The 11,356-nt window shown below is 41.3% G+C and overlaps 2 protein-coding genes across 5 annotated transcripts; both read left to right on the top strand.

Moving 5' to 3' along the window:
• The first annotated feature begins 181 nt into the window (after window positions 1-181).
• Window positions 182-5,296, top strand: cers3b (ceramide synthase 3b). Of its 4 annotated transcripts, none has more exons than XM_019273444.2 (14): window positions 182-369; window positions 621-669; window positions 835-880; window positions 1,213-1,298; window positions 1,395-1,571; window positions 1,768-1,885; window positions 2,107-2,225; window positions 2,320-2,377; window positions 2,739-2,789; window positions 2,881-2,973; window positions 3,085-3,213; window positions 4,320-4,426; window positions 4,517-4,670; window positions 4,780-5,296. In XM_019273444.2, the coding sequence occupies exons 5-14, from the start codon at window positions 1,399-1,401 to the stop codon at window positions 4,897-4,899; spliced, it is 1,122 nt and encodes a 373-aa protein (XP_019128989.1). In that variant the 5' UTR covers window positions 182-369; window positions 621-669; window positions 835-880; window positions 1,213-1,298; window positions 1,395-1,398; the 3' UTR covers window positions 4,900-5,296. The 4 variants fall into 4 exon arrangements, with proteins under 4 accessions (XP_019128989.1, XP_019128984.1, XP_019128976.1 ...); XM_019273439.2 differs by having other exon boundaries at window positions 555-669; XM_019273431.2 differs by lacking the exon at window positions 182-369 and having other exon boundaries at window positions 405-669; window positions 1,398-1,571.
• Window positions 5,297-5,416: 120 nt separating this feature from the next.
• On the top strand, window positions 5,417-9,573 carry cfap161 (cilia and flagella associated protein 161). Its single transcript, XM_010751016.3, has 8 exons — window positions 5,417-5,605; window positions 6,529-6,618; window positions 6,714-6,931; window positions 7,024-7,105; window positions 8,442-8,477; window positions 8,606-8,728; window positions 8,860-8,933; window positions 9,276-9,573. The coding sequence occupies exons 1-8, from the start codon at window positions 5,534-5,536 to the stop codon at window positions 9,424-9,426; spliced, it is 846 nt and encodes a 281-aa protein (XP_010749318.3). The 5' UTR covers window positions 5,417-5,533; the 3' UTR covers window positions 9,427-9,573.
• Window positions 9,574-11,356: the final 1,783 nt, after the last annotated feature.

Here is an 11,356-nt window from a genome sequence, read left to right as displayed (position 1 = left end):
AGGGCAGCTATTACAGCAGAGTAATGTTTCACTCTCTCTGTCTTTGTGTGTGTGAAAGTTTCCGTTTCTCCTCTATCCATAACCTGCACTGGCTCCTCCTCCCCTGCCCCACTAGTGAATAGGGCCTTTGTGGGGGCTTCCCAGCATTCCAGGGGAATTCTTGCAGGTGAGGGTACGCAAACAATCGCACACTCAGATGACTGCTGCAGCTTATACTGTTTACAACTGAAAATACAAAATGCAATGCAAAGGCAGTTAGGAGCTTTCAGTGCTGAGATATCCTCACTATAAAGGACTTGCTGCAACTGCAAGGGTGTGATCACAAGAGCAGACAGAGTGGGAGGGAGGGATCCCATTCTTCCTATGCAGGTGAGCAACCACACACTAAAATCAACATGCTCACTGGAGCCCGTCGCCTCACACACAAAGAGTTACATCGTACAGATTAGGGGTAGCATTAGCTCATGAGTAAATATTTGCCATCTGTTTTTGAACTTTTTACGCTGTCTTTGAAGAATGGCTCCACAATTGGGTGAACATATATGATCTAACAGGGCTGTTATCTGATGTGGATAAGTGTGGCACATGAACTGCAGGCGTAACAGACTTGCTTCACATAGACAGGTCCCTGGGAAACACACTGTACGTCTCACAGTGGACATACTGAAGGTGAGTGTGTGTGTGTGTGTGCGCGCATACATTAATGGAAGTATTCTGTAACTGATGTACTACAAAGGACTGCTCAGACTGCTCATATGCTCAGAGATTTTTAAACTCAGGACTTTCACTGGAGTTTGTCACACACACTATTTCTGTATCCACCTTCTGCCACAGCCTCCTCTCTTTTGTTGGAACTTGTCCTAGACAACAGTGCCTGCAGGTACGTGTGGTTGTTTTCCCTCTCAATAATTTACATTGGGGTTCAGTGACCCACTTATATTAGTTATACTATATCCCAGTAAATAACTCAGGTCATCATCAGTAAATAATTGTAATTATTTATATTATTTATTTATAATTATTATGTTTGTTTAGACAGCTTTGATTGCACATTTTAATAGCACTTTTCTAACTGTTCAAATTTAGGGTTAGGGTTAGGGATAGATAAAACATGTTTTTATCTACACAACTTATGGGCAGAGTCCACGAGAAAAGGACTTTGCCTCCTTGAACTGCTCCTCACCTATTTTTATCTTTCCTGCCCTTTGATAGGCCTATCCATTGTAGTTCTCCATCTTCGAAATTACTTCTTGATTGCATGCTTACAGAGCAGTTGGACTGACAGAGACCAGTACAAGGTAGAGACTAACCATAGTGGTCTCAACTACAAAAATAAAGAAAAAAGGTTGTTAAACTAAATGTCTCTTTTCATGTGTGCATTCTGTGTTTCCCAGCAGTATGTTGCAGACAGTCAGCGAGTGGCTGTGGTGGGATCATCTGTGGCTGCCAGCAAACGTCTCCTGGTCCGATCTGGAGGACAGTGAAGGTCGTGTCTACGCTAAAGCCTCTCAACTTTACGCTGTTTTGCCCTGTGCCCTCTGCATGCTTCTGGTCAGATACCTGTTTGAGAGGTGAGAGTAGACAGCATGTGAGTTAAACATGCCTGTTTGTCACTGAGTTTAGCAATGCAGTCGTCTGGTTTCAGAATACTGGGATTGTGTTGTGCAAGCTGTGTGGAGCAATGTTTATAACTCCAAACAACTGCCTTGCTGTGCCAGATCATCTGTTCCATAGTATGAAATTGACTGTAATGTTGTGCTGTTATAGTTACCTGGCCTCACCACTGGCTGATGTTTGTGGAGTCAGGAATAGGATACGTGTCACAGCACAGCCAAATTCTATCCTAGAAAACTACTTCTGCAGCAAAACACGGGTTCCATCACAGGTATGTTAAATTTCATTTCACAGAGAAACTAAAATAAACAGTCATACAGATAGCATTTTATATACAGCATTTTGTGTGGTCATTTCAGATATGCTTTGTCACCGCTCTTTGACTTGTCTCTCTGTTGCTGAGATCAGATGCACAATAAATCAAATGCATCCGAGAGTGAAACTAAGAGTCAGAGAGTTTGCAACAGCTGGATTGTTTCCCTTGTGTCTCAGGCTGATGTGAGGTCTCTGTGTAAGAAGACCAGTTGGCCAGAGAGGAAGGTTCAAGTCTGGTTCAGGAGGAGGAGGAACCAGGACCGTCCAGCACTTCGTAAGAGGTTCTGTGAGGCCAGGTGTGTGTGCTTGTATGTGTGTGATGATACAACTGATGTGAGTGCACGTGCGTATGTGTAAATATGTGACGTTACTATTCCTGTCTGTCAACAGTTGGAGATGTGTGTTTTATTTTTTTGCATTTGTGTATGGAGTCCTAGCTCTCCATGATGTAAGTAGTTTTGTCCTTTTTTTCATTTTTTTTATAGCAGCAACTGTTTCGATTACAGGTTTTGTCTCTGGTGTTACACATTGTTTCCATTGCACATATTGTTTGCTTTTTCTGCTGTGGGATCTTTTCCCTGCCTTATTTTGTCTTTACCTCTCGCACCATGTGAAACTCCTCGCCTCTCTTCGTATCTTCATACCTCTCGGTGCTTCAGGGTTTTTCTCACACTCTGGCAGTTGACATGGCAGATAAACATGCATGAGCTCATGGCCAACTTTTACACTTTTTTTTTGTTTTACAATGATATTCTCCAACCCCACCTCACATTCCTCTCTCTCTCTCTGTGTGTTTTAATTGCCTGTAGAAACCTTGGTTTTATAATCTGAAGGAGGTCTGGAAAGGCTTCCCTAAACAAGTAAGTGATTTGTCACTAGGATGGCTTGTATAATATTACAGTATACAATATAATAAACACCTATATATGTGTGTGTTATGTGTCCATCCAGTCCATGTTGCCTTCTCAGTACTGGTATTACCTCTTGGAAATGGGCTTCTACCTTTCTCTGCTCTTCAGCCTCACTTTTGATGTGAAAAGGAAGGTGAGTGTGCAGATGTATACAAGTGAAGGTCTTTTCATGTCATAAAGATGCAATAAATTAGGGGTGTGCTTGCCGTAAGCATACATGTTTACCTATCATGTTTTTGTGTAGGACTTCAGAGAGCAGGTGATTCATCATATAGCCACACTGACTCTTCTGAGTTTCTCCTGGATTTCAAACTACATCCGTATTGGAACCCTTGTGATGGTACTTCATGACTCTACTGACATACTGTTGGAGGTCAGCGCTGTTTTTTTTACATTGGTGCACGTGCAAGCTAATCTGTGTGATATCCTTTGTCATACTACAGGCTGGTGCAGTGTTAGCAGGTAACTGTGATTGTCTATTGTCACAGTTCCACAGCAACAATCTGACTTGAAAAAGTAAGAATAAGGAAAAGCCACAAAGAACTTCTCAGAAGTAAAAACATATTTTGTACATACATAAACTGTCATTTAAATTAATTAATTAATTAAAAATGTACCATTTTCTTCACAAATCTGTGCTCAGAGTAACTATATTACAAGATTTCCATCAGGGAGTATTCATTCTTCCTCTTCATGGTCTAATAAATGCACACATTGCAAAAAACAGTCAAGGGTCCCCAGGCCTTTTCAAACATATGTTGTTTCCCTTTTCAAATATATTGTTATTTATTATTGGTGGTTTATTTAAGGTGCACAATAATAAAAAACATTCTGTAAATGCACTAGAGTTATCCAAAGAGGCTATTTTTCATCTGTAGTCCATCACCTTAGTGTCACTCTTTCTAAAGGACAAGTTCTTAGCATTAAGCGTGCTTGTGGTCTTCTGGGTATTGCTCTAAAATAAAATTTAAAAAAAAACAAAAACTGGTTCCATTGAAATGTCTTTACAGATAATATTTTCAGCTTTAAGGCTGTCTTTTTACACCTTCAGAGAAAAGCATACCAATAGTAGTTGTGTCATAAGTTTGATGCAGAGTCGAAAAACCTGAACTCAGCATGTTTGTCTCAACATGACTGATTGGTAGAATTGCTGTAGGCAGGACTCAAACAGGACCTGCTGTACTGCTCTACTATCCTTCATGCAAATTGATTTTCTGAATAATGACAGGGGACATTGACACTGAACAGCAGTAAATTTGCCTAGCCCCATAATTCTTTCTTCTTCTGAATCTAGCTGCTCGAATACAAAAGAAATACTTCTCAGGTAGCCTTTGGAATACACAGTTGAGATCACAAGTACTAAGAGGATGTCAAGCTAAATATCAATAGCAGTTATACATGCCATGGCTCTATAGCTGACTATAAACTATTTGTTTTAAACAAACAAAGCCTGATTGTTTTCTCTGTTTCATCTTACAGGGTGCAAAGGTACTCAACTATGCAAAGTGGCACCTGACTGCTAACGTCATGTTTGCAGTGTTTACAATTCTCTTCATGTTGACAAGACTTGTCATTTTTCCTTTCTGGTAAGTGTGTGAAATGACACAATGCACCGTGCTGCATGCTGACGATCTTGGTGTAATGTGTGAAAATATTATGTGCACATATCACTACAGGCTGATCCACTGTACATGGGTGTACCCAGTAGAGGATTTTGCTCCCTTCTTCGGCTACTACTTCTTCAATGTGATGTTGTCAGTGCTACAAGTGCTCCACTTCTACTGGGCTGTTCTCATATCACGGATGTTTTATAAGTGTATCTTCAGCAAGGTGTGTTTACAAGTGTTTCTGTGTATATATTTATTTGTGTAATAGGAAATAAGTGTATAAAAACTGTGCAGTTTACATGTGTTCTTCCTCCTCTCTGTGGCTCACTCAGCTGGAAGGCGACGACAGAAGCGATGAAGAGGAGGATGACACGGACTCATCAAGGGAAAGAAACCACAAATCGAGTCACATACATAGCTCTGGAGCCAGAGGCCGGGCCAATGGCCACTGACACATACAAACAGAAAAAAAAGGAAAATGGACAGCAGAGACATGGACATGTTCAGTAATGCATATACACTGATACACAGAGAACTGTGAAGGATTATACAGAAACAGATTTGAAGCTGCATGGTTTCTGGAATTCACAAAACCCAACAACTACCTTATTATTCTCCTAATTAAAAACAGAGGAAGACTGGTTTAACATGTTGTTTTTGCATCTTTGTGCGTTGTTGAGAATAATCATGACGACAATGACAATAATAACTTGTGTGTTTGCTGGAGAACACTCATACAAATCCAAAAGCACTACAGGAAAAATGTAAAAAATGTTGTAACCTGTGACTTACTCTGTGTGTGTGTGTGTGTTCTATGTTTGTTTTTTTAAACTGTATAATGAGTCAGTATTTTTCCATGAGCTCGTCTTGTTGGTGTGGGAAGCAGCAGACACATTGGCTCTGAAAGCATCGTGCTGCACGAGCACGCCCTCTCGCGATAACCTGCGAAAACTGACAGGAGCTGGAGTTGTCACCTTCAGTAACCATGGAAACTAGTACACAAGCCATGCCTATGCAACGACCAACAGATCAAACACAAACCGCAGCTTAACATTATCACACAAATAGTCAATATTATAAGTCTAAATGGCGCATATGAGGACTTATCGCACGCATGTGAAAATCGGAAACTGGAATGAGGACCTGCGCTTGGAAGAGGTTTGTTTCAAAATAAATCAGAGATAATATTATGGGTCAACTTAACACATGAGGTAACAAGTGCTGTTTTTTTTTTTTTTGCACGTTTACACCTTTGATATGAAGGCTGCAAACGGATTTGAAATAGTTTTTCAGTCTGATTATTATTATTAAAAGGTTAGCTACAGGCCATTTAAGTTGTTATGAACTTTTATGTATTCTTCTGTGGTGGCAGCCAGCAAAACAAACTTTGTTTGGCAACAACATTGATGAATAAAAGGGATGACATCATTTAACTGTAGAAGAAAAGTGTTGTCAGGATTCTGCAGAACCAAATATAGATTGTTATGTTTGTCTTGTTGAAAATTCCTGCTGTGTTGACACAGAAAGAGAAACCTTTCACAATGCACAATACAGTATTTATCATACTTGAGTCAGATGAGTGACAGTTGACCTAATGATTTAGTTATATTGATAATCTTTTTGATTATTGGATGGGGGGAAAAATTATTCCACATGGTATGATAGTACAATATATTCTGTATTGGTCTGTTCCAAATCTTGATGATATGTGACGTTCACCATGTGTAAAACACTCAGTCTAGTTGTCTCATGCATCATTTACACATTGCCCTTAGATTGAACCTGACATGAAAAGTGCGGGGTCGATTAAAGTTATGTGGGTGTGAATCGTATAAATTATACAGCTTAAGGTTTCAGCAAAGTATGTCTGCACAGCGTGAGTTTGTGACTTTATGACTTTATGACTCTCCCACTAACTAGTTAGTTACACATGCATGAAACAGTAATACCAGGACACAGACACACTGTAGAGACTGTTCAGGAACAAAGACCTAAGAATGATGCAGTGATATTGTTTTTATTGCAGCACACAGCAGTGATGGGGGATATATTAAAGAATACACACTAATGTTTTTTTTCAGGATGCAAAGAAAGAGTATCTGGAGAAAAAAGAGAGAGGCGAACTTGCTGCCCAGAAAGTGGACTTCCTTAAACAGAACATTTTGAGACCGGTAAAATGAGTTTAAGCTAATTAAGAGCAAAATAATATCACAATGCTGATGAGAATGGTAATGATAATGATGATGGCGTTTGTTCATGTATGTAGGTCAATCTCACTGTGACAAGTGATGGAAGATTGCACTTTGGGGATGTTGTGATGTTGGTGAATGTGGGAGGAGAAAACAGGGAGTGCAGTGCAGTAAGCATAAACGCAGACGTTAACAGTTTGATGAAGATTCCTTCGCCTGGCATTCAAGCCCCGTGTGGAGTCACTGCGGGAAGAGCTATTCAGGCCTGCACACGCACTGCCTTCATCATTACCAGGTACACAAACACACTTGAAAACCAGATCAGCACACAGTACACCTCAGCAGAGTCTCGGATGTACACCTGTAACTCTGCTTGTGTGACTCCAGTGTGGATGGCAGTCCTGAAGGATCAACTCTGCATTTTGAGCAAAGTTTTGCCCTGAAAACAACAAGTGGCTTTGCCAGGGGAGTAAGTAAACTAACACACACACACACACACACACACACACACACACACGCACACACTGTTCAGGAATCTTGTGGTGTGGGTTTTTATGGACATAGTGTTTCCTGGAGGGTAAGTCTTTCAGTATGTAGTTTGTCTTCTGTTGTTTGTGCATTCATTTAATTAATGTTTATTATTGAGGTTGTAGTTTGCAGTGGTGTTGAACTGGACAACATTATATCGAGAGGTGTTTCATATTATTACAAACATCTCTCAATATAATGCACTCCAGTCCAACACCACCAACACCCACTACATCCTCAATAATAAACATAAAGCAGAATTATTACCTTTCTGACATTGTCAGCAAAAACTGAAAAATTACAAGCTTCATAAAAGTAGAATTTATAGCAGAGATGTTGTACTGGATCCCGTTATATTGTACAGGTGTACCTAATAACACCAGTAAGTGTATGTTATGGAATTATTTATCCTTGGGGTCAGGCATGGGCCTTGGGGTCCTGAGGACAGTAACAGTTGTTTGGCTTTGCTTGAGGTGCCAGCCTATCTCAACGTTGCCTGGTGACCAGAGTCGAAGGGACTGCATGTTGGCTTCCTAGACATAATAGATAGCTAGCTGTTGAAGTTCCATTAACATAAACAGACACCAGTATAAGACTTCAGAGGCTCCTGAACACTGACTGTTATGTTAAAGGGGCACTCCATTCATTTTACTCATGGATCTCAGTTTGCAGTTTGCATGTCACAGGGAACACAGTGCCTGTGAAAACAGTTGTGTAACATCCTCTGTGGCTCTGAAGGGAGTGTAAGAAAATAACCTTGATGATTGCTTGCTGTTGAGCAAGGTTATCTCAGTGGGACTTGGGAGACTTCAAAGTTTTGACAGAAAGCTTGTGTTACAAACTGGGGGTGTGGCGTTGTGTGAAGAAAGAGGCTATTTACCGGGCAGAGAGGGGTCCAATCATGGATGTGGTACTGGAGGTCTGACAGAAGGGACTAAAAGTCAGGGCTTTTTTTTTCACAGCTGCTTTGATCTGCTTAATCTGTCCCTTAAACAGCCTTAAACTTTGTGATAGTGCAAACTAACACTGATGAACTACACCTTTTCACCTTTCCATTTCAGCTCTTCACGGCTGAGATACATGAATATCATTATTCATCATTATTAAGGTTTTAATCATTTTATTGTATTGAACAGAGGTCTTTTTTATTCAAATGGTATCTTATATCCAGTTAAACAGAATAAGCAGTGTTATTCTGTTACATAATGAATTTTAATCAGCAACTAGCTGTGTGTATTACTTTGAGTGTTTATGTGTCTCTTCCTTTGTTTCTTTAGCTTTACCTGGCGAGTGACGTGCAAAGTTTCCAAAAGGTAGATTTTTAATTATTTTCTGAAGACCATTAAGCAGAGTGCATTATACTGAACCGCCACTGTGATGCAACACTGAACTGTCCTTTTCTACCTTTGTGAACGTCTCATTATCGTGACTTCATTTAAAGTGTGCAAAGAAGTCCCGCCTACAAGAAGTAAACTTGGAGGATGGCAGTTCCTTTCTGTCATGGTGGAAGATAGTGCACTTTGACCCCCAGGAGAGGCTTGAATATGAGGGTCAGCCTGTCCCCGTAAGTCTTAACTGTGTCTTCATGGTTAATTACTCGACCTGTGACAACACGAGCATTTGCTTTTTAAATCATTAACCGAACACAGCACACATACTGCTTTGTGTTTCTTTTACTTCCCCTCACCTTTCCAGGCCAATGTGAAGATGCTGGTCGTACACTGCAAGACAAACCAGGCTCTCGCTGTTCTGGGTGATCAAGTCTATTGGTATTTTCACATTTTCCTTTTGAACATAACCCTAAACCTAGGGGAGTGTGTTGCTGGGTTAAATGTAATAAAATGGGTTAGCGTTAGTGTTGTTGTTCTTAACTTGGAGGTCTGTTAGATAATTTACAGAAATATTATTATAGACTGTGGGTCTATATCAGTTCACTATAATAAAAGAAAACAATTTGCTGTGACATGACCTTTACTCCCAGTCAACTCCAAGGCAACAACAAGTTGTAGCTGCAAGAGAAGAATCAGATCTTATTAATCTTCAGCTAAAAGTCATGTTTCAGTGTCTGAACAGGTGCTGTTGTTCTTTCAGTAACACTTGTGTCCCCACAGGACTACATATGGCAAAGAGTATGAGGTGACCGCTCACACCTTCTTGGACTCCCATAAAGCCGAACAGGACAACAACCACTGGATACTGTGCACATCTGACCCTGCAGGAAAGGGGCTTGTACTTCTCAACCACCCACAGTCATCGGGCTAACCACACAAGCTTACACATGCAAATTCTGGCATCTAAAGCTAACACAATCTGCTCTCATAACTCTGTATATGCATATGCAAATAGGGTAGCTAGATACCACTTCGTTAACAACACCTTCTTTTTAAATAAAGGTTGTTTTTCTCTTTGGGTCACTGAGTTGTTCTTCTTGTGCAAAGAGATTCCAGACTGGACTCCAACCTGGGCTGTTAAGGTTATATGATACACATAAGCTAGCCAAACCACCAGGAGGTTCTGTGTTAAGAAGCATTTGATATGTTTTCTCAAACAAAGGAGGAATACACTTGGACAATCGATTTGGCCAATTTCCCATGCATTTGGAATTTATTTTGAAAAAAAGTTTCATTTGTTGATGGTATAAGGAAATAAAAGATAGGCTCTGTCACGAAGGGGCTCTAAACATTCTTCACCGGCTGATTTAATTAAGTCTTTAAATTTTTTTAGTGTGTCAAAAAGCTGAAATGATACATTTTTAGGGTGAGTTAAGTAAAGCGTTAGAACAATTAATAGTATTTCAACTGTAAGCTTCTTAAATCACTCATGACAACTTTCACAGGTAGTAATAGTACAGGCACATCCCCTGGTATCATTTCGTGCAAACTTAAAGGTCCAGTGTGTAGGATTTAGTGGTACCTAGTGGGGGAACTTGCAGACCGCAACCAACTGGACACCCCACACCTCACCCTCCCTTGACTTTATCTAATATATCATGTATAAACAAAAACTCCCTGCAGAGAATAATTAAAACTGCACAGAACATCACAAAACAACAGCAACCTGCCCTGGATGACATCTTCACCTCACGTTGCCTGCAAGACAAACAACATTCTGAAAGACTCATTCCACTCTGCCCACACAGAGGCTGTAATGTTATATATCAGCTTCTGCGAGGATAGCTGTGCACCATTACGCACCAGGGTGAGTTACAACGACGTCAAACCCTGGTTCACAGCCAAACTCAGACAGCTAAGGCTGGCTAAGGAAGAGGCTTTCAGGAGTGGGGACAAAGACAGATTTAAAGAGGTGAAGTACATGTTCAGAAAGGCAGTGAAAGAGGCTAAACGAATGTACTCTGAGAAGCTCCAACACCCGTACTCAGCTAACGACTCTGCATCTGTCTGGAAAGTGCTCAGGCAGATCACTAATACAAGCCTGTGTGAAGTGCCGCACTTGCTCCCCCACTCCATCAACGACCAATGCCTGGCCAATGACCTGAACGAGTTTTACTGCCACTTTGAAAAGACAAAGGGACAGTCCTGTAATCCCCCACGACACCCCCCACCAGCTCCAGCTCCAGTGCATCAGCTCCACCTCCCCCATCTCAGCAGGGGCCTGGGTACCTCCACAAATGCCCACCTTAAAGGTCCTCCCCTCCACCTCCACCTCTCTCCATCCTGGAGAGGGACCTGTAGGGGGCTGATCAGCTGCCTCCAGTGTTCACGGACATCTTCAACACCTCACTGGAGACATGTCATATGCCAGCCTGCTTCAAGACCTCTACAATCATTCCTCTTCCCAAGAAGCCCACAGGACTTAATCACTTCAGACCTGTCGCCTTGACCTCTGTTGTTATGAAGTTCTTTGAGTGCCTTGTGCGGACCCCCTACAGTTCGCCTACAGAGCCAACAGGTCTGTCGATGATGCAGTAAACATGGCCCTTCACCTACATCCTCCAGCACCTGGACTCCACAGGAACCTACACCAGGATCTTGTTTGTGGATTTCAGCTCTGCCTTCAACACCATCATCTGCCTACAGGTGGGAGATTGACCATTTGGTGACATGGTGCAGCCAGAACAACCTAGAGCTTAACACTCTAAAAACAGTGGAGATGGTTATGGACTTGACACTGCGGAGTCTTTCCGCTTCCTGGGAACTATCATCTCCCAGGATCTCAAGTGCGAGCTGAACAT

This window comes from Larimichthys crocea, chromosome XXI (assembly GCF_000972845.2).
Source record: "Larimichthys crocea isolate SSNF chromosome XXI, L_crocea_2.0, whole genome shotgun sequence".
Lineage (NCBI taxonomy): Eukaryota > Metazoa > Chordata > Actinopteri > Sciaenidae > Larimichthys > Larimichthys crocea.
The sequence above is the reverse complement of the archived record's forward strand: the minus strand, read 5'-3'. Positions and strand labels throughout refer to the sequence as shown.

What these genes read in the sequence shown, in the direction of transcription:
- cers3b (XM_019273444.2), top strand. Translation starts at nt 1,399, where the DNA reads ATGTTGCAGACAGTCAGCGAGTGGCTGTGGTGGGATCATCTGTGGCTG. An exon ending in GAGTCCTAGCTCTCCATGAT is followed by an intron (nt 2,378 to 2,738) that starts GTAAGTAGTTTT and finishes AATTGCCTGTAG; the next exon opens with AAACCTTGGTTTTATAATCT. An exon ending in CTTGTCATTTTTCCTTTCTG is followed by an intron (nt 4,427 to 4,516) that starts GTAAGTGTGTGA and finishes ATATCACTACAG; the next exon opens with GCTGATCCACTGTACATGGG.
- cfap161 (XM_010751016.3), top strand. Translation starts at nt 5,534, where the DNA reads ATGGCGCATATGAGGACTTATCGCACGCATGTGAAAATCGGAAACTGG. An exon ending in ACGTGCAAAGTTTCCAAAAG is followed by an intron (nt 8,478 to 8,605) that starts GTAGATTTTTAA and finishes CTTCATTTAAAG; the next exon opens with TGTGCAAAGAAGTCCCGCCT. An exon ending in ATGAGGGTCAGCCTGTCCCC is followed by an intron (nt 8,729 to 8,859) that starts GTAAGTCTTAAC and finishes TCACCTTTCCAG; the next exon opens with GCCAATGTGAAGATGCTGGT.